The sequence below is a fragment of the Leopardus geoffroyi genome, chromosome B3, assembly GCF_018350155.1.
Source record: "Leopardus geoffroyi isolate Oge1 chromosome B3, O.geoffroyi_Oge1_pat1.0, whole genome shotgun sequence".
Classification (NCBI taxonomy): Eukaryota; Metazoa; Chordata; class Mammalia; order Carnivora; family Felidae; genus Leopardus; species Leopardus geoffroyi.
Genome location: NC_059337.1, coordinates 21,893,472 through 21,912,512, shown reverse-complemented (window position 1 = coordinate 21,912,512; position 19,041 = coordinate 21,893,472). Strand labels below are relative to the sequence as shown.

The following is a 19,041-nucleotide window of genomic DNA, read 5'->3' as shown; positions in this document are numbered from 1 at the left end:
AGAGACAGAGCATGAATGGGGGAGGGGCAGAGAGAGAGGGAGACACAGAATCGGAAACAGGCTCCAGGCTCTGAGCCATCAGCCCAGAGCCCGACGCGGGGCTCGAACTCACGGACCGCGAGATCGTGACCTGGCTGAAGTTGGACGCTTAACCGACTGCGCCACCCAGGCGCCCCAAGATTCTGCTATATTTGAGGCATGTGCAACATCTGGGACATCCCACAGGAGCATTTTTCTTCATGTGGAAACCTACAAGGTGGTCCTAAGAAGTAAAACATGATCAATGTACTTCCCTCCCCTACACATTCTGCAGTCTGATATGTTCTTTCCCCACATGCTAGAGTTGTTGCTTCTTCCTTCTATCACAAGATTGGCATATGCCATCACAATGCCTGTAACTTACCTATTTCTTTTTCAATCTCTTCCTAATCACAACTGTACCTCTCATCCACAAAGGTTAGCCATAAGAAGGACAAAGTATTTTTATAAAACTGAATCATAACTAAGTATGAATCCCCTAGGTTCCCTTTTGGCTAAACTTCCACCCAGAGGGTGTGCCAGACAGACCAGCCTAGGGTTTCCACTACAGAAAAAAAAAGAAGCAACCTAGCCATAAATGGCCAGGGAGGAATTGAATTTTCAAAACAGGTCTATATAACTCCTATACTGTTCATCTTGCTCATTACCTAGAAAGCAGTTGAAAGGGTAGTCCCCTTGGGGGACAGCCACATTCAGTGAACAAACTGCCTTATTGGGTACTTCTATTGACTGAATGTTTTTGTCCCCCCTAAATCCCTATGTTGGAACCCTGATCCCTAGTGTGATGGTATTTGGCAGTAGGGCCTTTGAAAGGTAATTAAGTTTAGATAAGGCCATGAGGATGGGGCCCCCATGATGGGATTAGTGTCCTTACAAAAGAAGGAAAAGATCAGAGCTCACTGTCCACCATGAGAGGACACAGCAAGAAGTCTGCCACCTGAAAACCTGGAAGAGGGTTCTTATCAGGAACCACATCAGCCAGCACTTCAGTCTGGGACTTTCAGCCTCTACAACTGTGAGAAATAAGTGTCTGTTTTTTAAGCTACCCAGTCTGTGGTATTTTGGTATAGCAGCCCAAGATGGCTACTTCTCTTGATTTTCTCATTGATTTCTAACCTATTTTTATTATGACCAGAGCACATACTATGAATGATTTCAAATCCTTTGAAATTTGTTGACACTTTTTTATATGTGGTCAATATTGGAAAATATTCCATGTGACTTGAAAAAAAAAGTGTAATTATTTTGCAGTCTGTGGGTGAAGTGTTATATATATGTCAAGTTATATACATGTCAAATTCTTGAATTCTATTTGATCTCTACTGAAGTTTTTGTTTGTTGAGTCTATCATTTATCAAGAGAATTTGGTTAAAAACCTCCAGTTTTGACTTTGGGGTTTGTTTATTTCTCTCGAGTCTATCAATTTTTGCTTTATATATATTTTAGACTAAGTCTTAGGTATATACACATTAAGTGTTGTTATATTTTCCATTTGACTTTATTGTGCCATATTTATGAAATATCCATTTATCCTGTGCCTTAATAATGTCACCTACATCTGATATCAATAGGACTTCACTAGTTTTATTTTTGCTTTTTTTTTTATTTTTCAAAGTTTTTTTTTAAATTTATTTATTTTGAGATGTGGAGTGAGAGCTTGAGGGGGAAGGGGTAGAGAGAGAAGGAGAGAGAGAATCCCAAGCAGGCTCCATGATGTCAGGGCAAAGCCTGATGTGGGACTCAATTTTATGAACCACGAGAGCATGACCTTGAGCCAAAATCAAGAGTCAGACACTTAACCAGCTAAGCCACCCAAGGAGCCCCTTTGCCTAGTTTTTGAATGTTGTATCTTTCTCTACCTAGTTACTGTTACATTTCTGTGTCATTATGTTTATGGTGTCTTTTGTCAGCAGCATATACTTGTTTTTTTAAACAAGGTTGACAGTATCTTTTAATTGGAGTATTTAGCTCATTCACATTTAATATAAATACAGATATATTTTGGTTCAAATCCATTATCTTGCTGTTTATTATGTTGTGTTTTATTGTGTCTCCTTTTTCTTCTCTCTAATATTCTTTTGAATTATTTAAGAATATTTATTATTCTGGTTTCCCCACTACTTGCTTGTCAGTTATACATTCTTTTATTATTCTTGTAGTGGTTATCCTATAGTTCCCAAAGCCCACTGTCAAGCTATTAGAATTAATTTAAGTTGGCCCTTTTACCACTTCCTGGTGGTCAATGTAAGGGTCTTAGGATTTATGTCATTTATTACACATTTCCATATTTTGTGTTATTGCTGTCATGTGCTTTAATTCTACATATACTTTAATCCTCAAAAAGGCATTTATGATATTGCTTTAAACAGCTAATATTTATTTACATTTACCAACATACATGCCTTTTAAAGCCCATTTATTCCTTCTTTGCACCCTGCAGTATTCTCTACTGTATCCCTTTAGTATTCTTTACCGCAGGTCGGATGGGTTCTCCTTTTCTGTTCATCTGATGTCTGGAGTTGTAGATTGGTAATAACTGCCAGAATAGGGTAGAAGCACAGGTTCTCCACTCTGCCTCTGTTGACACCTGTGAAGGCATGGGCTTCTTGTACTGCTGGGAGGGAGCAGAGGGACTTCATTGCCACCAGAGAGGTGTGAAAGGCCAAGTTCTCCATATGTTCTCAGTTGGTGGGGGGTGGAGTCCATATTATCACCCAGCAGGGCTGAGTTGCTGGCAATGCTTTCAACATTCTCTGACACCATCTGGCACTGGGGGAATGGGTGGTGAGTAGCTCATTATGTCTCTTAAGGTTGGAAGTTTCATCTCCCCTCTTGCCCTTTGCTGGCAGAGATGATGATGAGGTATAGTTTCTTCTGTGGCACTTGACTGAAATAGAGCAGTTACTGTCTGTATTCCTAAGTTGCCCCTTTCCTTGAATACTGTCTAGAGAGAGCGTGATTCCTTTGCCCCCACTGGTGTCTCCAGGTTGCCAACTTCTCCAGTACCTGGTCTGGGATTTGGGGGCAAAAAGAAACTCCAGAGAGCCTACCACCATGTTGCTTCTCAGATCCCAAGTTTCCCAGTCAGTCTGCCCCTTCCTCCACTTTTAAGTCTTCCTGTGTTATTTTACACATGATGTCCATGATTTTTAGTTGTACTTAAGATAAGGAATAGGAGAAAGTATGTCTACTCCATCTTCCTGGAAGCAGAAGTCTCTGGATGTGTTAATGAGATTTAACAGGAATATACCTAAGTAGCTATAATGGTTTGGATATGTTAAATTAAATGTAAACCATACTTTTGGAGGTATGTATGCATCAAAACAGGATGGTATAAGAGAAAAAAATAACTTTCAGAAAGGGAAATTGTGTTCAAGGAAATTACACACAGAGAAAGTGTGTGTGTGTGTGTGTATATAAAATGTTCCCAAATTCAAGGAGAAAAGGCTTTGCCCTTGAGTGTCTTAATCCTCTTGCTAATTGATGGGAGGATTTAACCGTTTCTTATCTTAAAGAGAAAATAGCCATAATGTTCTACTTTCCCACTGAAGTTTTCTAGAACCCTCTCAAAAATAATCTGCTAATGTCTATGCTTACTTAGCAAACATTCAAATGGTCTATTCTGGGATTCTCTTCTAAAGTGAGCTTCTGTTTCAGGTCGTCTGAACTGGTGGTCCACTGTGTGCACGAGCTGTAAACGGCTTCTTCCTTTGGCCACTACAGGAGATGGGAACTGCCTTTTACACGCCGCCTCTCTGGGTAAGCTCTACAACAGAGACAGAGGGTGGCAGCACCCCAGGTCTGCTCTGCTCATTGTTAAAGGACAGACCTATGCTCAGTAGAGCCATGCACATCACTCAGCTGGAAGAGTCTCCAAGGGATGGAGGCAACAATTCAGCCCTTCTTGTCAAGTAGTTGGCAGGCTTGGTGAGAACACAGAGCACACATGAGAAAAGACCTAATATAAAAGAAAGAGGCCTAATCATGAGCTGCAGTGATGGGGATTAGACATCATGACCTAGAGCAATAAAAGAGGACTTCCTGGAGGAGGCAGGATTTTACTGAGACTTGAAGGACTTGAAATAATACAAAAAAGGACACTTCAGGTAGGGAGACTGCATGGAAAAGCATGAAGGCAGGAATTAACAGGATGTTTGGAAGCAGGTCTGAGCTTGGTTGGGCTTGAGCAGGAAGTTTGGGGAGCAGTACATTAGGTTGGGTAGGTACAGAGCCACCACACTGACAGCAGTCCATGCACATGGACTGACAAAAAGACGTAGATATCATTTGGGGAAATCACAGGGGAATCTATGTAATTGGAATATAAAGCAGAGAGGTCAGCAACCTTCAGCAGAGTTGTGTGCTTCCTGGTTGCAAAAAGCCATCCCAGCAGGTGCACAGGCATGAGTGGCACTATTTGAATAACTGAGGACCCATGGTAGACTTTCTGGAAGCTCAAGCACCCCTTCTAGACCCAGCCTTATACACATAAAGCCAGATCAGTTTTAACAGACAGGCCTGGATTTGTGCCAGGGACCCAGGCATCAAGAGCTGGCTGTCCTCCTCAGTCCTATAATGAAGGATCTCTCCATAGATGGGACTTTCAAATGAGAATATTCTTAGTTGGCATATTGGAATATTCCTTGTTGGTCAAACTCCCCTCCCCAGGTAAATACAGTTGATCCTATGACCCAGAGCAAGGGCTGGACCCCAAACCTCTCTTTGGCCCTGTGGTGAGGCCTTTCCAGCAACAAGTGGACAGAAGTGAGATGCCTAAAACCCACAGAGGGAAATGCATTGGGTCTGCAAAGGGGCCTGAGAGCCTCTGAGGAGAATGGAGCCTCAGAGCAAGGGGCCACATTCCACAGGCTTGGCCAGCGGTGATGGGGGACACAAGGGCTCCCACCTACCTGCTTCCTTTCCATTCCAGAGAGAACACATTTCTGTTTGTTGGCATTATAAAAGTATTCCACATTCGTCACAGTAAGAAAATAAAAATCAACAATTCTACCACCCAGAAAGGGCCACTTTTAATGTTTTGGTGTATTTTGTCTCTTCTTCCAGTGAAATTATGATCTCACAGTGTTCACAGTTTGGAATCCAACATTTTTCCCTTAAAATCATATTGTGAATTTCTTATGTTTTGGTAGTTGTGTCATATTTCATCATAATGTATTAACTATTCCCCTGCTGTGGAACACATTTCTTCACTTTGTTGTGTGTAAAATCTTGAAAGAACACAAAAGAAATCTCTCATCTTTGTCAAACAACCGCTTCATTACAAAGGAAATGCCTTTGGCCCTCAGAAACTGAAGTGTGCAGAGGCACTGCTCCTCTCAGCACTACAGGTGGGCAAAGACACAAATCAGGTCACATGCCACTGTGGTCTGGTCTAAGGGCAGATGTTTTCTCAGTGAGCACAGTGGGCCTTCTGTCTGCCTAGGAAGAGAAAGCCTCCCATGGCCAGCCTTGTTCCAGCTGCTGAAGAGGCTGAGCCATGGCTGAGTCTGGGGCTCATGGCCAATTGGTTCTTTTCTCCTGGTACCTTGTTTTCCTTTTGTACTCCAATTGCTAAACCCCACAGGGAGGGGCAGCACTGCCCAAAGCAGCCACGCAACACTGACCAGCAGTGCTTATTAAACCTGCAGACCAGGCCTGACACTGACCTAGGGTTGGGGGGCACACACAGAAATGACAGTAATCCTAAAGCCAGACTCGTAAGCAAACATCCATGGGGCAGAGAGACCCTCTTTGCAAGAGAGACCCGAACAAGGAGCCGTGGAGTCCAGCTGAGACTGGACTTGCCCTACCTGGGAGAGTCCTGAGAGGCGACTACACACAGGTCTGAGGGATGAGTAAGATCAGCTTGGCCTGTTTATAACAGGAGCATTAATGGCCACTGCCCTCCGTCTATGTTGTAGAAAAAGACAAAAGCCTCTCTTGATGGAAAGCCCATAGCAGCCCCTGGTTATTGCATACCTTTGCACTAAAGGATGCATGGCCAGATTGAGCCTTTAAAGATTAGGTCAGTGCAGGTCATTCCTCTTGTGAAAGCTCTCCAGGGGCCCTCAGCTCACTTAAAAGTCCACCTTTTCACTCTTCACCTTGTCTGCTTGATTCTCCCCCCAGCCACCTTTCCCTCTTGCCGTTTCTCAAGTATTCCACGTTGGCGCCCCTTGGGGCTGGTGCCTGGCCTGCCCCTCTGCCTGGAATGGCAACCCAGCTCCCTCCTATACCCACTCGAGTCTATGCTCTGATGTCTCCATTCACACCATGACCAATGCCAACCAGCATCCCGTTGGCCTGCTTCATCTCCCCTTATGGTGCCGCTGTCCCTGAGGTGGTTTGTTATGTGCTAATTCAATGGCTGCTCCACCTTCCCCTAGTGTGTGCTCTGTGAGATTTTAGGAACTTAGTCTGTCCTGATTGCTGCTGTGGGTATTGCCAATGACCAGAATGGTGTCTCACCCCTTTTATGAAATGAGTTCAGAATTAATTAAGTAGAATTAATGTCATTTAATTAAATGGATGGATATGTATGCATGGGTGGATAGATGGATGGATGGATAGATTCCCCCACTCTTTCCCCACAGCAAGAGCCGCACCTCTCATTACTGTTTGTTTCATTTGTTGAGTCTCTTGACCACATCTGACCTGCCCCAAGAATGTACTCAGAAATGGCTGGTTTTCCTTATAATCCCTCAACACCCAGCAAAGGCCAGGAAAGGGGTAAGGGAGAAAGACCTTCTACCTCAAAAGCAGGTACTTTCTCTTAGGTCCAGATGTTTGCAGTGGTGTCCACTGATGCTCTGCTTCTCAGGAGGCTGAGATGCCTTAGGGCAGAGACATCAGATGTGGCAGACCCTAGATGAAACCAGGGTCTGATTGCCATCCTGGCTCGAGACCCCATGTGAGGACACATCACCAGTTTATCCACAGAGACTATCTCTCACTCAAACACAAGAGCTGGATGGTGAACATGAGGTCCCTCAAAACAAACCTGTGAAATTCAAAGTGTCTTGCCAAGGGTCCCAGAAAGAGGCAGCATTTGGTTTCACCTACTGTTGTTTCTCTGAGAAGGGGACATCCTCTTTCATTTACCAACCTGCTTCAAGGGGAAATGGGGAAAGACACCAGAGGGGAATTGCTAGCTAATCAGGGGAATTGATGGCTAACTAACGAGTTATCTTTGTGTGCAGATGCAGGAGGCCAGGTCTGGTAAGTTGTGGCAGTCTGAGTTACCTACTGACTTGTCCCCCTCCTCACATCCTGTCTCTCTCCTCTGCTCCTCATGGGCCTCCTACTGCAGGAATGTGGGGGTTTCACGACCGGGACCTGGTTTTGCGGAAAGCTCTCTACACCATGATGAGGACAGGGGCTGAAAGGGAAGCCCTAAAGCGAAGGTGGAGGTGGCAGCAGACACAGCAGAACAAGGAGGTTGGTACCTGCTGGGATGTCCAGAGCCTGGGACCCACACCAAGCACAGCCATGGGCCATGGTGGAGTCCAGAGCTGTGCCCCAAGGCCACGTCCGTCTTGTGAGGTCAGGCAGCAATGGCTTCTGGGAGTAGTAAAGCCTTCCCCATTTAAACCCACTGAAGAGGTGCCCATTACAAAAGCTCAGACCCTGGCACACACACAGTGACAACATGTCCACTCTCACCGCCTGTCATTGCATAGTTATGAAAACCAACCACCTTCACTCTCAAAAGGTGTCCTGGCTTGGATGATGAATTATGCAGTCACCTATGTCTGGTCACTACTGGTGGTGGTTTGAAGGCCAGGTATAGCCACAGGGCGGTCCTGGCACAGTCTACAGCCCCAGCTCTTGTACTTGATCCAGAGAGAATCCCAGTCCTCCTGATGATGAGGGACATTAGCACTTTGCTGTCCTAGAAGAAGAATCTGCCTGCTCTCTGATTGAACTTGGCCCATCATCCCTTTAAACTTTTTAATGGTCAACCCCAAGCCTGGTGTGTGTGCAGATTGTGTTTTGTCATTCTTACCCCCTGGGAATGACTCTTGTTTCTGGGTGGACCCCCAACAGCATTGAAATTGGAGACTGGGCATTCTGAAGAAATATTGTCTATAGCATACGGGGACAGTCAGTGGCCACTAGCAGGTGGTGCCCAGCCTGGGTGTTGATTGGGCTTGGACTGAACCAGGGGTCCAGCAGGGCCGCCAGGCTCACCTGGAGTGGGGGGCGGGTGAGGAGGCTGGCCCACCACCTCCTGAGCCGGCTTCCATTGTGCCAGTCAGGGCTGGTGTACACCGAGGAGGAATGGGAGCGGGAGTGGACTGAGCTACTGAAATTGGCATCCAGCGAGCCACGCACGCACTTCAGCAAGAACGGTGGCACAGGCGGGGGGTAAGTGCTGCCCCTTCCCCTCCCCAGTGGTCACCTTGAGCTCCCAGCCACCCAGCGTGGGAAGTGGCTTGAGAGAGCATGTGGTAACCCCAGGCTGGGGGAAACACAAAGACTCCTGCCTTCAGACACTACATTCTCCTCAAGGACTCAGGGCAGAGTTGTGAGGCCTGGCTGGACCCCTGCCAGATATTTGGGGGAAAGTTTACACAGCCTTGCATGCACTTTGCAGGTAGAGGCATGAAGGTCACCAGTGTTTTCCCTTCCTCATTGCAGGCAGTCCTGGAGAGAGGACTCCCTGCTCAGCCAGACTTTGTAGGAGGCATGTGACTTGGGAGACCCTGAACCACTGCTGTTGTACCCACCAGGCTCAGAAGCCTCAAGCAGTTGGGTTTGGATTTTTTCCACCTAAGTATCTATTTAATTCCTGACTTCAAGAAGTCACACTGAGGGGAGCCTGGGTGGCTCAGTTGGTTGAGCATCCGACTTCAGTTCAGGTCGTGATCTCATGGTTTGTAAACTCAAGCCCTGAATCAGGCTGGCTGCTGCAGCGCAGAGCCCACTTCAGATGCGCTCTCTCTCTCTCTCTCTCTCTCTCTCAAAAACAAATAAACACTAAAAGTAAATAAATAAATAAATAAATCACACTGAGAGCAAGAGGTCATTAAGTGAGCCCAGCATCTCCCAATGAGCTCCATAGATGTTATGCACATTACTGGCAAAAAGATTTTGGCTTTGTGCACGTGTAGGGAGTAACTTGTTCCTAAAGACACAGCTTAAACATCCAATATGAGAATGAAGAGTGTGGCCAAACAAAACAGTCACCAAACCTGTGGCCATAGCATTTCAAAGGAGGTATGTGCTTTGGTTCACACCTACTGAAGTTGAGGGCCAAGCTGTCACCCTAGAAAAAGTCTCAGCCAAACAAGTAAGCCTGAGCATTTGGGGTGCCTGGGTGGCTCTGTCGGTTAAGCATCTGACTCTTGATTTTAGCTCAGGTCATGATTCCAGGGTCATGGTATCAAGCCCTGTGTCAGGTTCCACACTGAGCATGGAACCTGCTTAAGATTTTCTCTTCCTCTCCCTCTATCTCCACTGCTCACACATCACATACTCTCTTTGAAAAAAAAAAAAGAAAGAAAGAAAGCCTGAGTATTGACACTGAGGAGACCCAAGAAAGGATCAGACGCCAGTAGACAGCCCGTGCTGGGAGTATGTCCTGGCCCCACATCTTGGCCTCTGAGCCCTCAGCCACCAGCAAGCAGGACCTGGGGCTTCCCGGGCCTGGCACTATATTGGGGACCCTCAAAGATAAGCCCTTCAGTACAGAAACCCATAAACACAATTCCCACGGGGTTGTTTTTTCACTTTGTTTTAATAATGTGACATGTCAGTCCCAAAAGTCTATCTTATTTACGACATTTAATGACACAAAATTCTAAATACTCAATTCATTCCTGAAAATTCCACACTCTGCTTTTCCATGCCTCCTAAGCCATACCTGAGATGTGCCTAAAGAATTCCTTGGCATCCCTTTCATTGTTGCCTCTCTGGCACCTGCCACAGATGCAGGTGGATTGACTTTACCACAGTGTATCTTCTGGGATGGAGGGGGGGTACAATAATAATAGGTGACCATCACCATATCCTGTGTCCCCAGAGTCCCCCCCCCCATCCAGAAGGCACTTGGGACATGGTCACACAGCTGATCAGGTGTATCTTAGCTCTTAAGGCCTCAGCTTCTCCTGCTCCCTGGGAACCAAGAGGACCCAGAGCTGAGTGATGGGCTGAAAGAGTGGTGTATCTAGTGTTTGTTTCTGTCTCCTTCCCATGGGACTCAGGTTTGCCAACTCAGGGCAAGACCACAGCAGAGGGGCCTCCTTGGTGTTGGGCCGCAGCTCTGTTCTTCTCTTAAACTTTGAGGGAATGGGAGAGAGACAGAAGGCATTGGACTAGCTACCCACTCTCCGCAGCTCACAAGAAGAGGGCTCTGGTGTGGCTGATACCTGCCAACCCAACTGTAGCTCTCATGCATTTCCAAATTCCACCCCCCACATACACACACCCAGGACCCCTTCACCATAAATTTGGCCTCAGTTGTAAAGATAAAAATGTGTCTAGGCAGTGAGTGCTAGATGAAAGATGGTATTCCCCCCACAAGAGATCCCTTGTTTTTTTTTAACCCCCTCCACTGTAACTTGGACCAGCAGGTTTGGGGAGCCAATAAACATCACACAAGCTACCAGCGTCCTCTACCATCAGGGGCACAGAGGTACTAGGCAGGGGTGGACAATACCTGATGCAGGTGGGAACTCTGACACCTGCCAGGCCTTCAGGAGTGTCCCCTCTTTGCTGGCCATTTGCACAGACCACAATAAGGAAATGCTCTTCAGGATGGTGTCCAAGCCCTCATGGCCGGTTTCTCCTGAGTTTTTAATGGTTCCAGGAGCTCAAATATTACCCCCATGGCCCCTCCCATGCCAGAGCTCAGAGTTTTCTGGCCTGATGTCTGCAGCCAACAGGGCCATGTTTGGGCTTGGGATGGTCACTTGTATCCCACAGCAACAGGTGAATCTCAGAAGGAGGCAAGGAACTGCTAGAAATGAAGCTTTTTTGGTTCTGACATGTTACTTTGGTAAACGTGTGTGAGCTCTGCATGAGACACCAGCTTTTAGTCTCTCTCACCTGGTCTTTTCACCTTTCCCTTCCTTCTGGACCACTCTCATATGGTCAAGCTAACAAGAATACCAGTATGTTCTCTCCCTCCAGGAGAGGCTCCCCTGCCATGGAGCTCCCACCTCCCCTTGGGGTTCAGAAGTTCAAAAGAGACTGTTTTTTAGTGAGTTGTCAGTATCTGCATTTTGCCTCAATCTTCCCTGGGCAAAGGGAAGAGGTTTCCCTCCTCACATTGAGCTAAGAGATGTGGGGCATGTCCGGGGCTTGAGGGCCTTAGAGACTAGTACCCACTGTCTTCCCCAAGGCTCTGAAGGCTGAGGCTGGCCAGCTCCCAAGTCCTCACAGCCATGGAGGATTATGCAGTGCTAAGAGCTATGCATGCATGCTTTCTGAGCACCAGGAGTGAACCCTGGGATGAGGCCTAAGCTGGGCTGTCTTCAGGAGGACTCTGCCTACAATGAGGGTAAACCCAAGAGGCCGGGCCAGAAGGCTGATGACAAGACATCAGATTAGGGTGCCACCACCTCTGTCCAGGGAACTAAGGGCAGAGACAGTGAGCTGTGGGGAGGTCCCAAGACCCACAAAAGCACCTCCATAAAAACAGGGTCAGCATTTGGGCCTCCACCAAGTCCAGTGGGCACCCAAAAGTAGAGTCAAGAAGGACTTTCAGCCTCTCCTCTCTGGCCTGTGGCAACCGCACAGGGGGTCACAGATGGCAGCCAGAGAATGAGGAGGCAGTGATGTGAGAAACAGCAAAATGGCCTGGGCCTGGCAGCCCTCAGGAGAAGCAACCAGACAAGCCACACAAATTTTCCAGGTTTCATTAGGGGATAGGAGAGAGCTAAGCAAGAGAGAATGAGTTTGCAGGTGTGATAGTAACAAAGACTAAAATGGCCCTCTTTGTGTTCCCTCCTACACCTGGCTCATTAGGAAACCTGGTTCCCAGGGATGAGGGACAAGTGTAGCAACAGCAGCAGCACGAACCCTTCCCTCTCTCCTGCTCCCTGCCCAGCTTCTGGCCTCCTAGTACTGGCACGGATGGGGGTCAGCTTCTCCCTGGCATGGACACTGGCCTGATATCATTTTTAAATCCATTACTTCCCCCAGAACATGGGGAGTTTAAGTATCTGAAGTGGTTGGAAGGGACTGAAGGGCAGACTCAAGAATGAGCTTGGCCCTCTTTCTTTCTTCTTCCTGCACGATTCATAGCGGCTGGCCCCCAGGCTCACTGGCAGAACCTGGCAAAAGACCCTGGAGGCAGAGATGTATGTCCACTGCTTGCCCAAGGAGAAGGGTGTAGACCAGGTTGGCGTCCAGGCAGAGAAAGCTACCAGCTAGATAGCCACCATGGATAAGGTGCTTAGGGCTGATGCCCCAGAGTACATGATCACAGAGCAGGGCACCCTTGAAGACCCCAGGAAGGCAAGGTGAGTATGGGCTTCCTGTTGAACTTCAGATGCACAAGACAGATGATGGCATCCACAGACATATACTTGCAAGCATAGTAAAGAGCCAAGACCAAGGCAGAGCCAGGTGCTTCTGAGCAGGGCACACTTACAGCCACAGAATGAATTCCCTCTGATGCTTGCAAATCAAAATGTATCCATTTCTCCATGGCCAAAATAATAGAAATCAGATGTCCTGTGCTACTGCTGCTGCTCCAGAGACCCTCTGAGATACCACCCTTGAAATGCAACCCTCCCAAAGGGCTGCTGCTGGGGTTTTTATAGCCCTGTCTAACCATCATCATTGTTGCCATCCTGGGTGCTTGAGCCCTCATGAGGGGCACGGGGAGAGGGATGCTCCCCAGAAGGAAGACAGGGAGGTAATAAGGAAATAACTCTGCCCTAAATCTGGCTGCCCATCACCTTCTTGCACCTACAGCCCCACACCATACTCCAAGAAAAGAGGTGTGTGCGATCAGAAGAACCCAGTTACTTGTTCTGAAAGTGATGAAAATCTCTGACAGCTATTAGTGAAGGTCTCTGGGTACTTCATCTAGTTTCAGGACAACTGCATAAGGAGAGCAAATAAAAGAGCTTGGTGGACCGTGACCAGAGACCCAAACTTAAATGCACTGGGTTATAGTCCCAAGCTGGGCATGTGGATTTGGACATGTCTCATAAACTCTTTGAGCCTCCATCTGTTCATCTGTAAAATCCACTTGGTAGTAACTTCCCTGCCAGTTGTATCAGTTTTTGATGGTTGCATAGCAAACCACCCCAAAACTCAGAACAGCCACTCTAACAGTGGCCTAGAACAGCATCCAGTCAGATTTCCTCATATTCTGGGGGTCACTGGAATTGCCTGGTGCCACTCGTGGGGCAGAAGTCATCTGGCAATTAGTATGAGCGGGGCTAGATAGCCCAAGATAGTCTTATTCACTGCTCTGAGGCTGAAAACTAGCTCTCCCTGGGCCTCTGTCCACATGGATTTTTATCTTTGAGGAGGTCCAAGACTGCCCAATACAGTCTAAGGGCAAGGAAGAGAGGGCAGCCCCTGATTTGCTGGTGCTTCTCAAGCTTCTGATTGCATCACTGTACTAATGTCCATTGGCCAAAGCAAGTCACATGGTCAAGCCAGCCTCAAGGCAGAGAGATAGACTCCACCCGTGAAGGGAAGAAGGGCAAAGTCACATTGCAAAGGGACAAGTACACAGGAATGTACACAGGAAGGATCTGTAGCCACTAAAGCAATCTGCTACATACTCAGATGTTCTTGGTATGGAGTGACAAAATAACAGATTCAAAGGTGTTTGGAAAGGGATATTTTTACAATAGTAAAAATAATGTTTATTAAGACATCGTCACACTTATTCTGTAAATTGGCATACCTGCTGCCTATATGGTATGTTGTAAGGGCCCTTCCTAGATATCTGAAATGTGTTCCCTCTCCCTGACTTTCCACTGGCTCATCTCAATGTCTGATATTCCACCCTTAGAAATTCAATTCTTTTAGTCTTAAGGGCTTTGAGGCTTTAAGGAGTCTCTCTGATTATGGAGCAAATCCCTCCTGTTAGTTTATACATCAAGGTCACTACATTTTATACTCTGTGGCCTGACCTCCAGAACCTAGTCCTGCAGGAAAGGAACACACACACACACACACACACACACACACACACACACACAAACAGCTTATTGGATTGTTCTGGGCATAGCTGAGGAAGAAAGAAAGGAAGGAAGGAATGTGTGCTGAGCGCCTACCTGCCTTACACACATTATCCTCATTTTATAAATTAGGAAACTTGGGGCACCTGGATGACTCACTTGGTTAAGCATCTGACTTCAGCTCAGGTCATGCTCTCATGGTTCATTAGTTCGAGCCCCACAGCAGGCTCTGTGCTGACAGCTTGGAACCTGGAGCCTGTTTCGGAATTGGTGTATCCCTCTCTCTCTGCCTCTCCCCTGCTAGAACTCAGTCTCTCTCTCTCTCTCTCAAAAATAAATAAACATTTAAAAAATAAGAAAAAATAGGAAACTAATGCTTGGAGAGATTAATTGACTTGTCTCCAGTTAGTTACTGGTGAAGCTAGAATATAGACCCAGGTATGTCTGAGTCACAGCCCTGGGATTTTCTAGAGCATATACTGGGACAAGCCTCAGTACCTTCTTAAGAAAGAGTGCACTGCAGCTAGACCTTTTGAGTACTGGCATATCTGAGTCTGTGTTTATTCTACCTCACTCTTGGTGGATAGGTTGGCTAGGTATAAAATTCTAACTTTAAATTCAGGAGATGAATGATATCATCAAAGAAAAGGTCAGACAGAAAGAAATCAGCTTTCTGGCATTCAGCTCGGGTTGGCTAATTTGAGATGAGAAATAATTACATGAAATCCAAAGACTAAATATATTCAACTTCTTCATCTTTATAAGCTCTGAAAAAGATTTATTCATTAGCTTAACATTTATTAATTGCCTTCCATTTGCCATGCATTTTTATGAATATAGTCTCATTCTGCCATCACAGTAAACTTGTGAGATAAAAATTATAATTTTCATCCAACATATGAGGAAACTTAGATTCAGGATGGAAAATGATTTGTCCAGGGCATTGAATGATAAAGCCATAGTTCAAACTCAGATCTTCTGCCTCCCAGGTCCCCTGCTTTTTTTTTTCCTGTCCCTTCGCTCAGAAGCCTGTCTCCATTATTATGGAGAATCGGATTTTTTCTACCTTCAGAAACTTTAGTTCTGTGGGCAATGGAATAATATCTCTTTGTTTTCTAGTCCAATTACAGGATGTGTTTCAAGCGATCACCATTTGAATCCCAGCCCTTACTAACAATAGACTAAACCTGCACCATCAGTTGTCTGCTCTGTGAATGTACAGAAAGGCATTTTCCAATTCAGGCTCTCTGAGTCTCTCTTTACTCATCTGTCAAATGTTTAGAACCTTTGTAAATATTAGGTCAATAATGAATTAATGAGAGGAATTATCTTAAATGCGTTTACAATTAGTTATTACCAAGCAATTTTCAACACAACCCCTACATTTTGTGTAGGGCAGGGAATAACCTGGGAGGCAGGGAATAAACCAGGATCCTCTCAGTTTTAAGAATATAATGTGAATCCCATCAGGGAAATGGAAAAACCCACTACACGTGTTAGAAGGTCAAAAAGAAAATGTACTGACAATACCAAATGCTGGTGAAAATGCAGAACAAATAGAATTCTCATACATTGTTGGTGGCAATATAAAATGGTACAACCACTCTCAAATGTAGTTTGACAGGTTCTTACAAATTTAAACATGCACTTGCCATATGACCCAGCCATTCCGTTCCAAGTATTTACCCTAGAGCAGTGTTTCTCAGCCAAGAGTAATTCTCCCCCTGTGACATTTGGCCAAGATCTAGAGATAATTTTAGTTGTCACAACTGTAGGGTGGGCTAGGTACTGCTAGAATCTAATGGGTAGAAGCCAAGGATACTGCTAAGCATTCTAAAATGCACAGGACAGCCGCCCAAAAGAAAGAATTATCTGGTACAGACTTTTCAGTAGTGCCAAGGTTGAGAAACTCTGCCCCAGAAAAATCAAAACATGTTCACACAAAGATCTTTATATTAGCTGTATTCAAAATTCATAAAAAACTGGAAACTCAAATGTCCTTTAATAAATGAATTGGGCTACATTCTTATTATGGGATACTACTCATCAATAAAAAGAAACAAACTGATACACACAAAAACTTTCATGAAACTCACAGACATTCTGCTGAATGAAAAGTCAAATCTCAAAAAGTTATATGCTGTATGTATGATTTCATTTATATGACATTATCCAAAAAGTAAAACTATCAGGATGGGGAACAGATCAGTGGTTTGTATACTTACATATAGATGTTCAATTTTCCAATATCATTTGTTGAAAAGACTATCCTTTTGTCATTAAAATCCTTTAACATTTGTCAAAAAATAATTGGTGTTATTTTTGTATGTATTTCTTTTCTGGATTCTCTATTATTTTCCACTGGAATTTGTGTCCATCTTTTGACAATATCACCCTCTTAATCGGTGTTACTTTGTAATAAGTCTTGAAACTGATTAGCATCATTCCTCCAACTTTCTTCTTTTTTAGTATTTTTAGTTTGGGGGAGGGGTTGTTTTGTTTTGTTTTGTTTTGCTTTCCCATATAAATTTGTAGAATCCACTTATCTGTATCTGAAAAATATCCCAATGGCATTTTTATTAGTATTGCATTAAATCTATACCTGAATTTGGGAAGATTGAAATCTTTACAATGTTGAGTCTTCTAACACATCTTTTTCCGTGTGTTCGAGGGATACAGTATGTCTCTCCATTTATTTAGATCTTTTTTAAAAAAAAATGTGCATTCATTTTGAGAGAGAAAGAGAGCATGTACACATGCAGAGCTGGAGCAGAGAGAGAGAGAGGGAAAGAGAGAGAATCCCAAGCAGGCTCCATGCTGACAGCGCAGAGCTCGACACAGGGCTCTAACTCACAAACCATGAGATTATGACCTGAGCCAAGGTCAAGAGTCAGACACCTTAACCGACTGAGATACCCAGGCACCCCTAGATCTTTCTTGCTTTGTTCAATCAGTGTTTTATAGCTTTTAGCATGTAGGTCCTATACATGTTTTATTCAGTTTATACCTGAGCAGTTCATTTGGAGCTACTATAAATGATAGTGTGTGTGCCTGTGTGTGAGTGTGTGTGTGTGTGTGTGTGTGTGTGTGTGTGTGTGTGTGTGTTTTAATTTGGGTTTGCAATTGCACATTGCTAGTTATAGAATTGTGATTGATTTTTGTGTTGGCTTTGTATTCTGTGATATTACTACATTCATTTATTACATCTATGAGAATTTGTTTTTTTTAATTTTTTTTTCAACGTTTATTTATTTTTGGGACAGAGAGAGACAGAGCATGAACGGGGGAGGGGCAGAGAGAGAGGGAGACACAGAATCGGAAACAGGCTCCAGGCTCTGAGCCATCAGCCCAGAGCCTGACGCGGGGCTCGAACTCCCGGACCGCGAGATCGTGACCTGGCTGAAGTCGGACGCTTAACCGACTGCGCCACCCAGGCGCCCCGAGAATTTTTTTGTAGATTCCTTCAGATTTTCTCCATAGAAATTCATATCATCTGTGAGTAGGGATAGTTTTCTTTCTTCCTTTCTAGCCTTTATGCCTTTATTTTTCTTGACTTATTGCACTACTTAGAACTTCTAGTACCATGCTGAATACGCATGGTAAGAGAGGACATCCTTTCCTGGTTGCCAATGTTAGTCAGAAATCTTTATTAATATGATGATAAAGGTTTTGTAGGTATCTTTTATCAGGCTGAGGACGTTTACTTCTACTCCTTTTGTTGCAAGTTTCTATAATTAATTAATGTTGACTTTTATCAAAAGAATTTTCTACGTAAGTTAATATGATCATGTGGGAGTTTTTCTTCTTTAATTTACAGCTTCCATTTTATCATATTTCCCCTGTACACCATGTGTTTGTTGTTGTTGTTCCTCTGTTCTTCCTGGTCTTTTTTTTCAGTGTTTTTAAAGTCTTGATTTAACTATTGTGATTTTGACTATGTTTCTTTATATGTTTCGTAAATGGTTTTAAATTGCAATATACATTCCTTAAGCAATCTTTTTTGGAATTGATATTTTACGTCCAGTGAAAATTACTTCAAGTGACATTCAGAACCCTTACTACCATATAGGCCCCTCATCCTCTCCCTTTATGTTATAATTTTATTATATGTTACATCTACATACCTTGAATAGCCCATAAGCCAATATTATAATTTTATGTGAATCTTCAAATATATATTAAAGAACTCAAGAATAAAGGAATTGTCTAGTATATTGTGCAGATCATGAGCATTTCTGTTGCTCTTCCTTCATTTTTGACATTCCAGCTTTTCTTCTGGTATCATTTTCTTTCTATCTGAAAATGTTCCCTAAGTTCTTTTAGAAAGATTTGCTGCTTATGAATTCTCTAACTTTTCCTTCATTTGAGAATGTCTTTATTTTACCTTCATACCTGGAGGATATTTTTATTGAGTACAGAATTCTAGTTTAACATTCTTTTCTTACAGCACTTCAGAAATTTTACTCCCCTTCCATCTCTCTTCCATGGTTCATGGTGAGAAATTTGCAGTCATTCAAATAATTGTTTCTCTGTTGAATGTATCACCTTTTTCTGGCTGCTTTCAACAAGTTTTTCTCCATCTTTAGATTATAACATTTTATTTTGATGTGTCTGGATTTCTAGAGGTTTGTCCTCTTTAGTTCTCTGAGCTTTTTGAATCTATAGATTTGTATTTTTGCCCAACTTAGTAAGCTTTCCATTACTATTTCTTTAATTTAGTGGGTAGAGTACTGTACTCTTTCTCTTCTTCTGGGACTCTGGTGATATAAATGTTAGACATTTGGCATTGTCTGACAGGTCACTGAGGGTCTCAGTTTTTCAATCTTCTCATCTTCAGACTGAATCATTTCTA

At 44.3% G+C, this 19,041-nt stretch overlaps 1 protein-coding gene across 2 annotated transcripts in view; it reads left to right on the top strand.

The window, feature by feature from the left end:
• Positions 1 to 19,041, top strand: part of OTUD7A (OTU deubiquitinase 7A) — a 370,683-nt gene that overhangs the window by 318,824 nt on the left and 32,818 nt on the right. For both annotated transcript variants that reach the window (XM_045448891.1, XM_045448890.1), the window contains 3 exons: positions 3,697 to 3,798; positions 7,349 to 7,476; positions 8,294 to 8,406. In XM_045448891.1, coding sequence (XP_045304847.1) covers positions 3,697 to 3,798; positions 7,349 to 7,476; positions 8,294 to 8,406 — 343 coding nt within the window. The remainder of the gene's footprint in view (positions 1 to 3,696; positions 3,799 to 7,348; positions 7,477 to 8,293; positions 8,407 to 19,041) is intronic.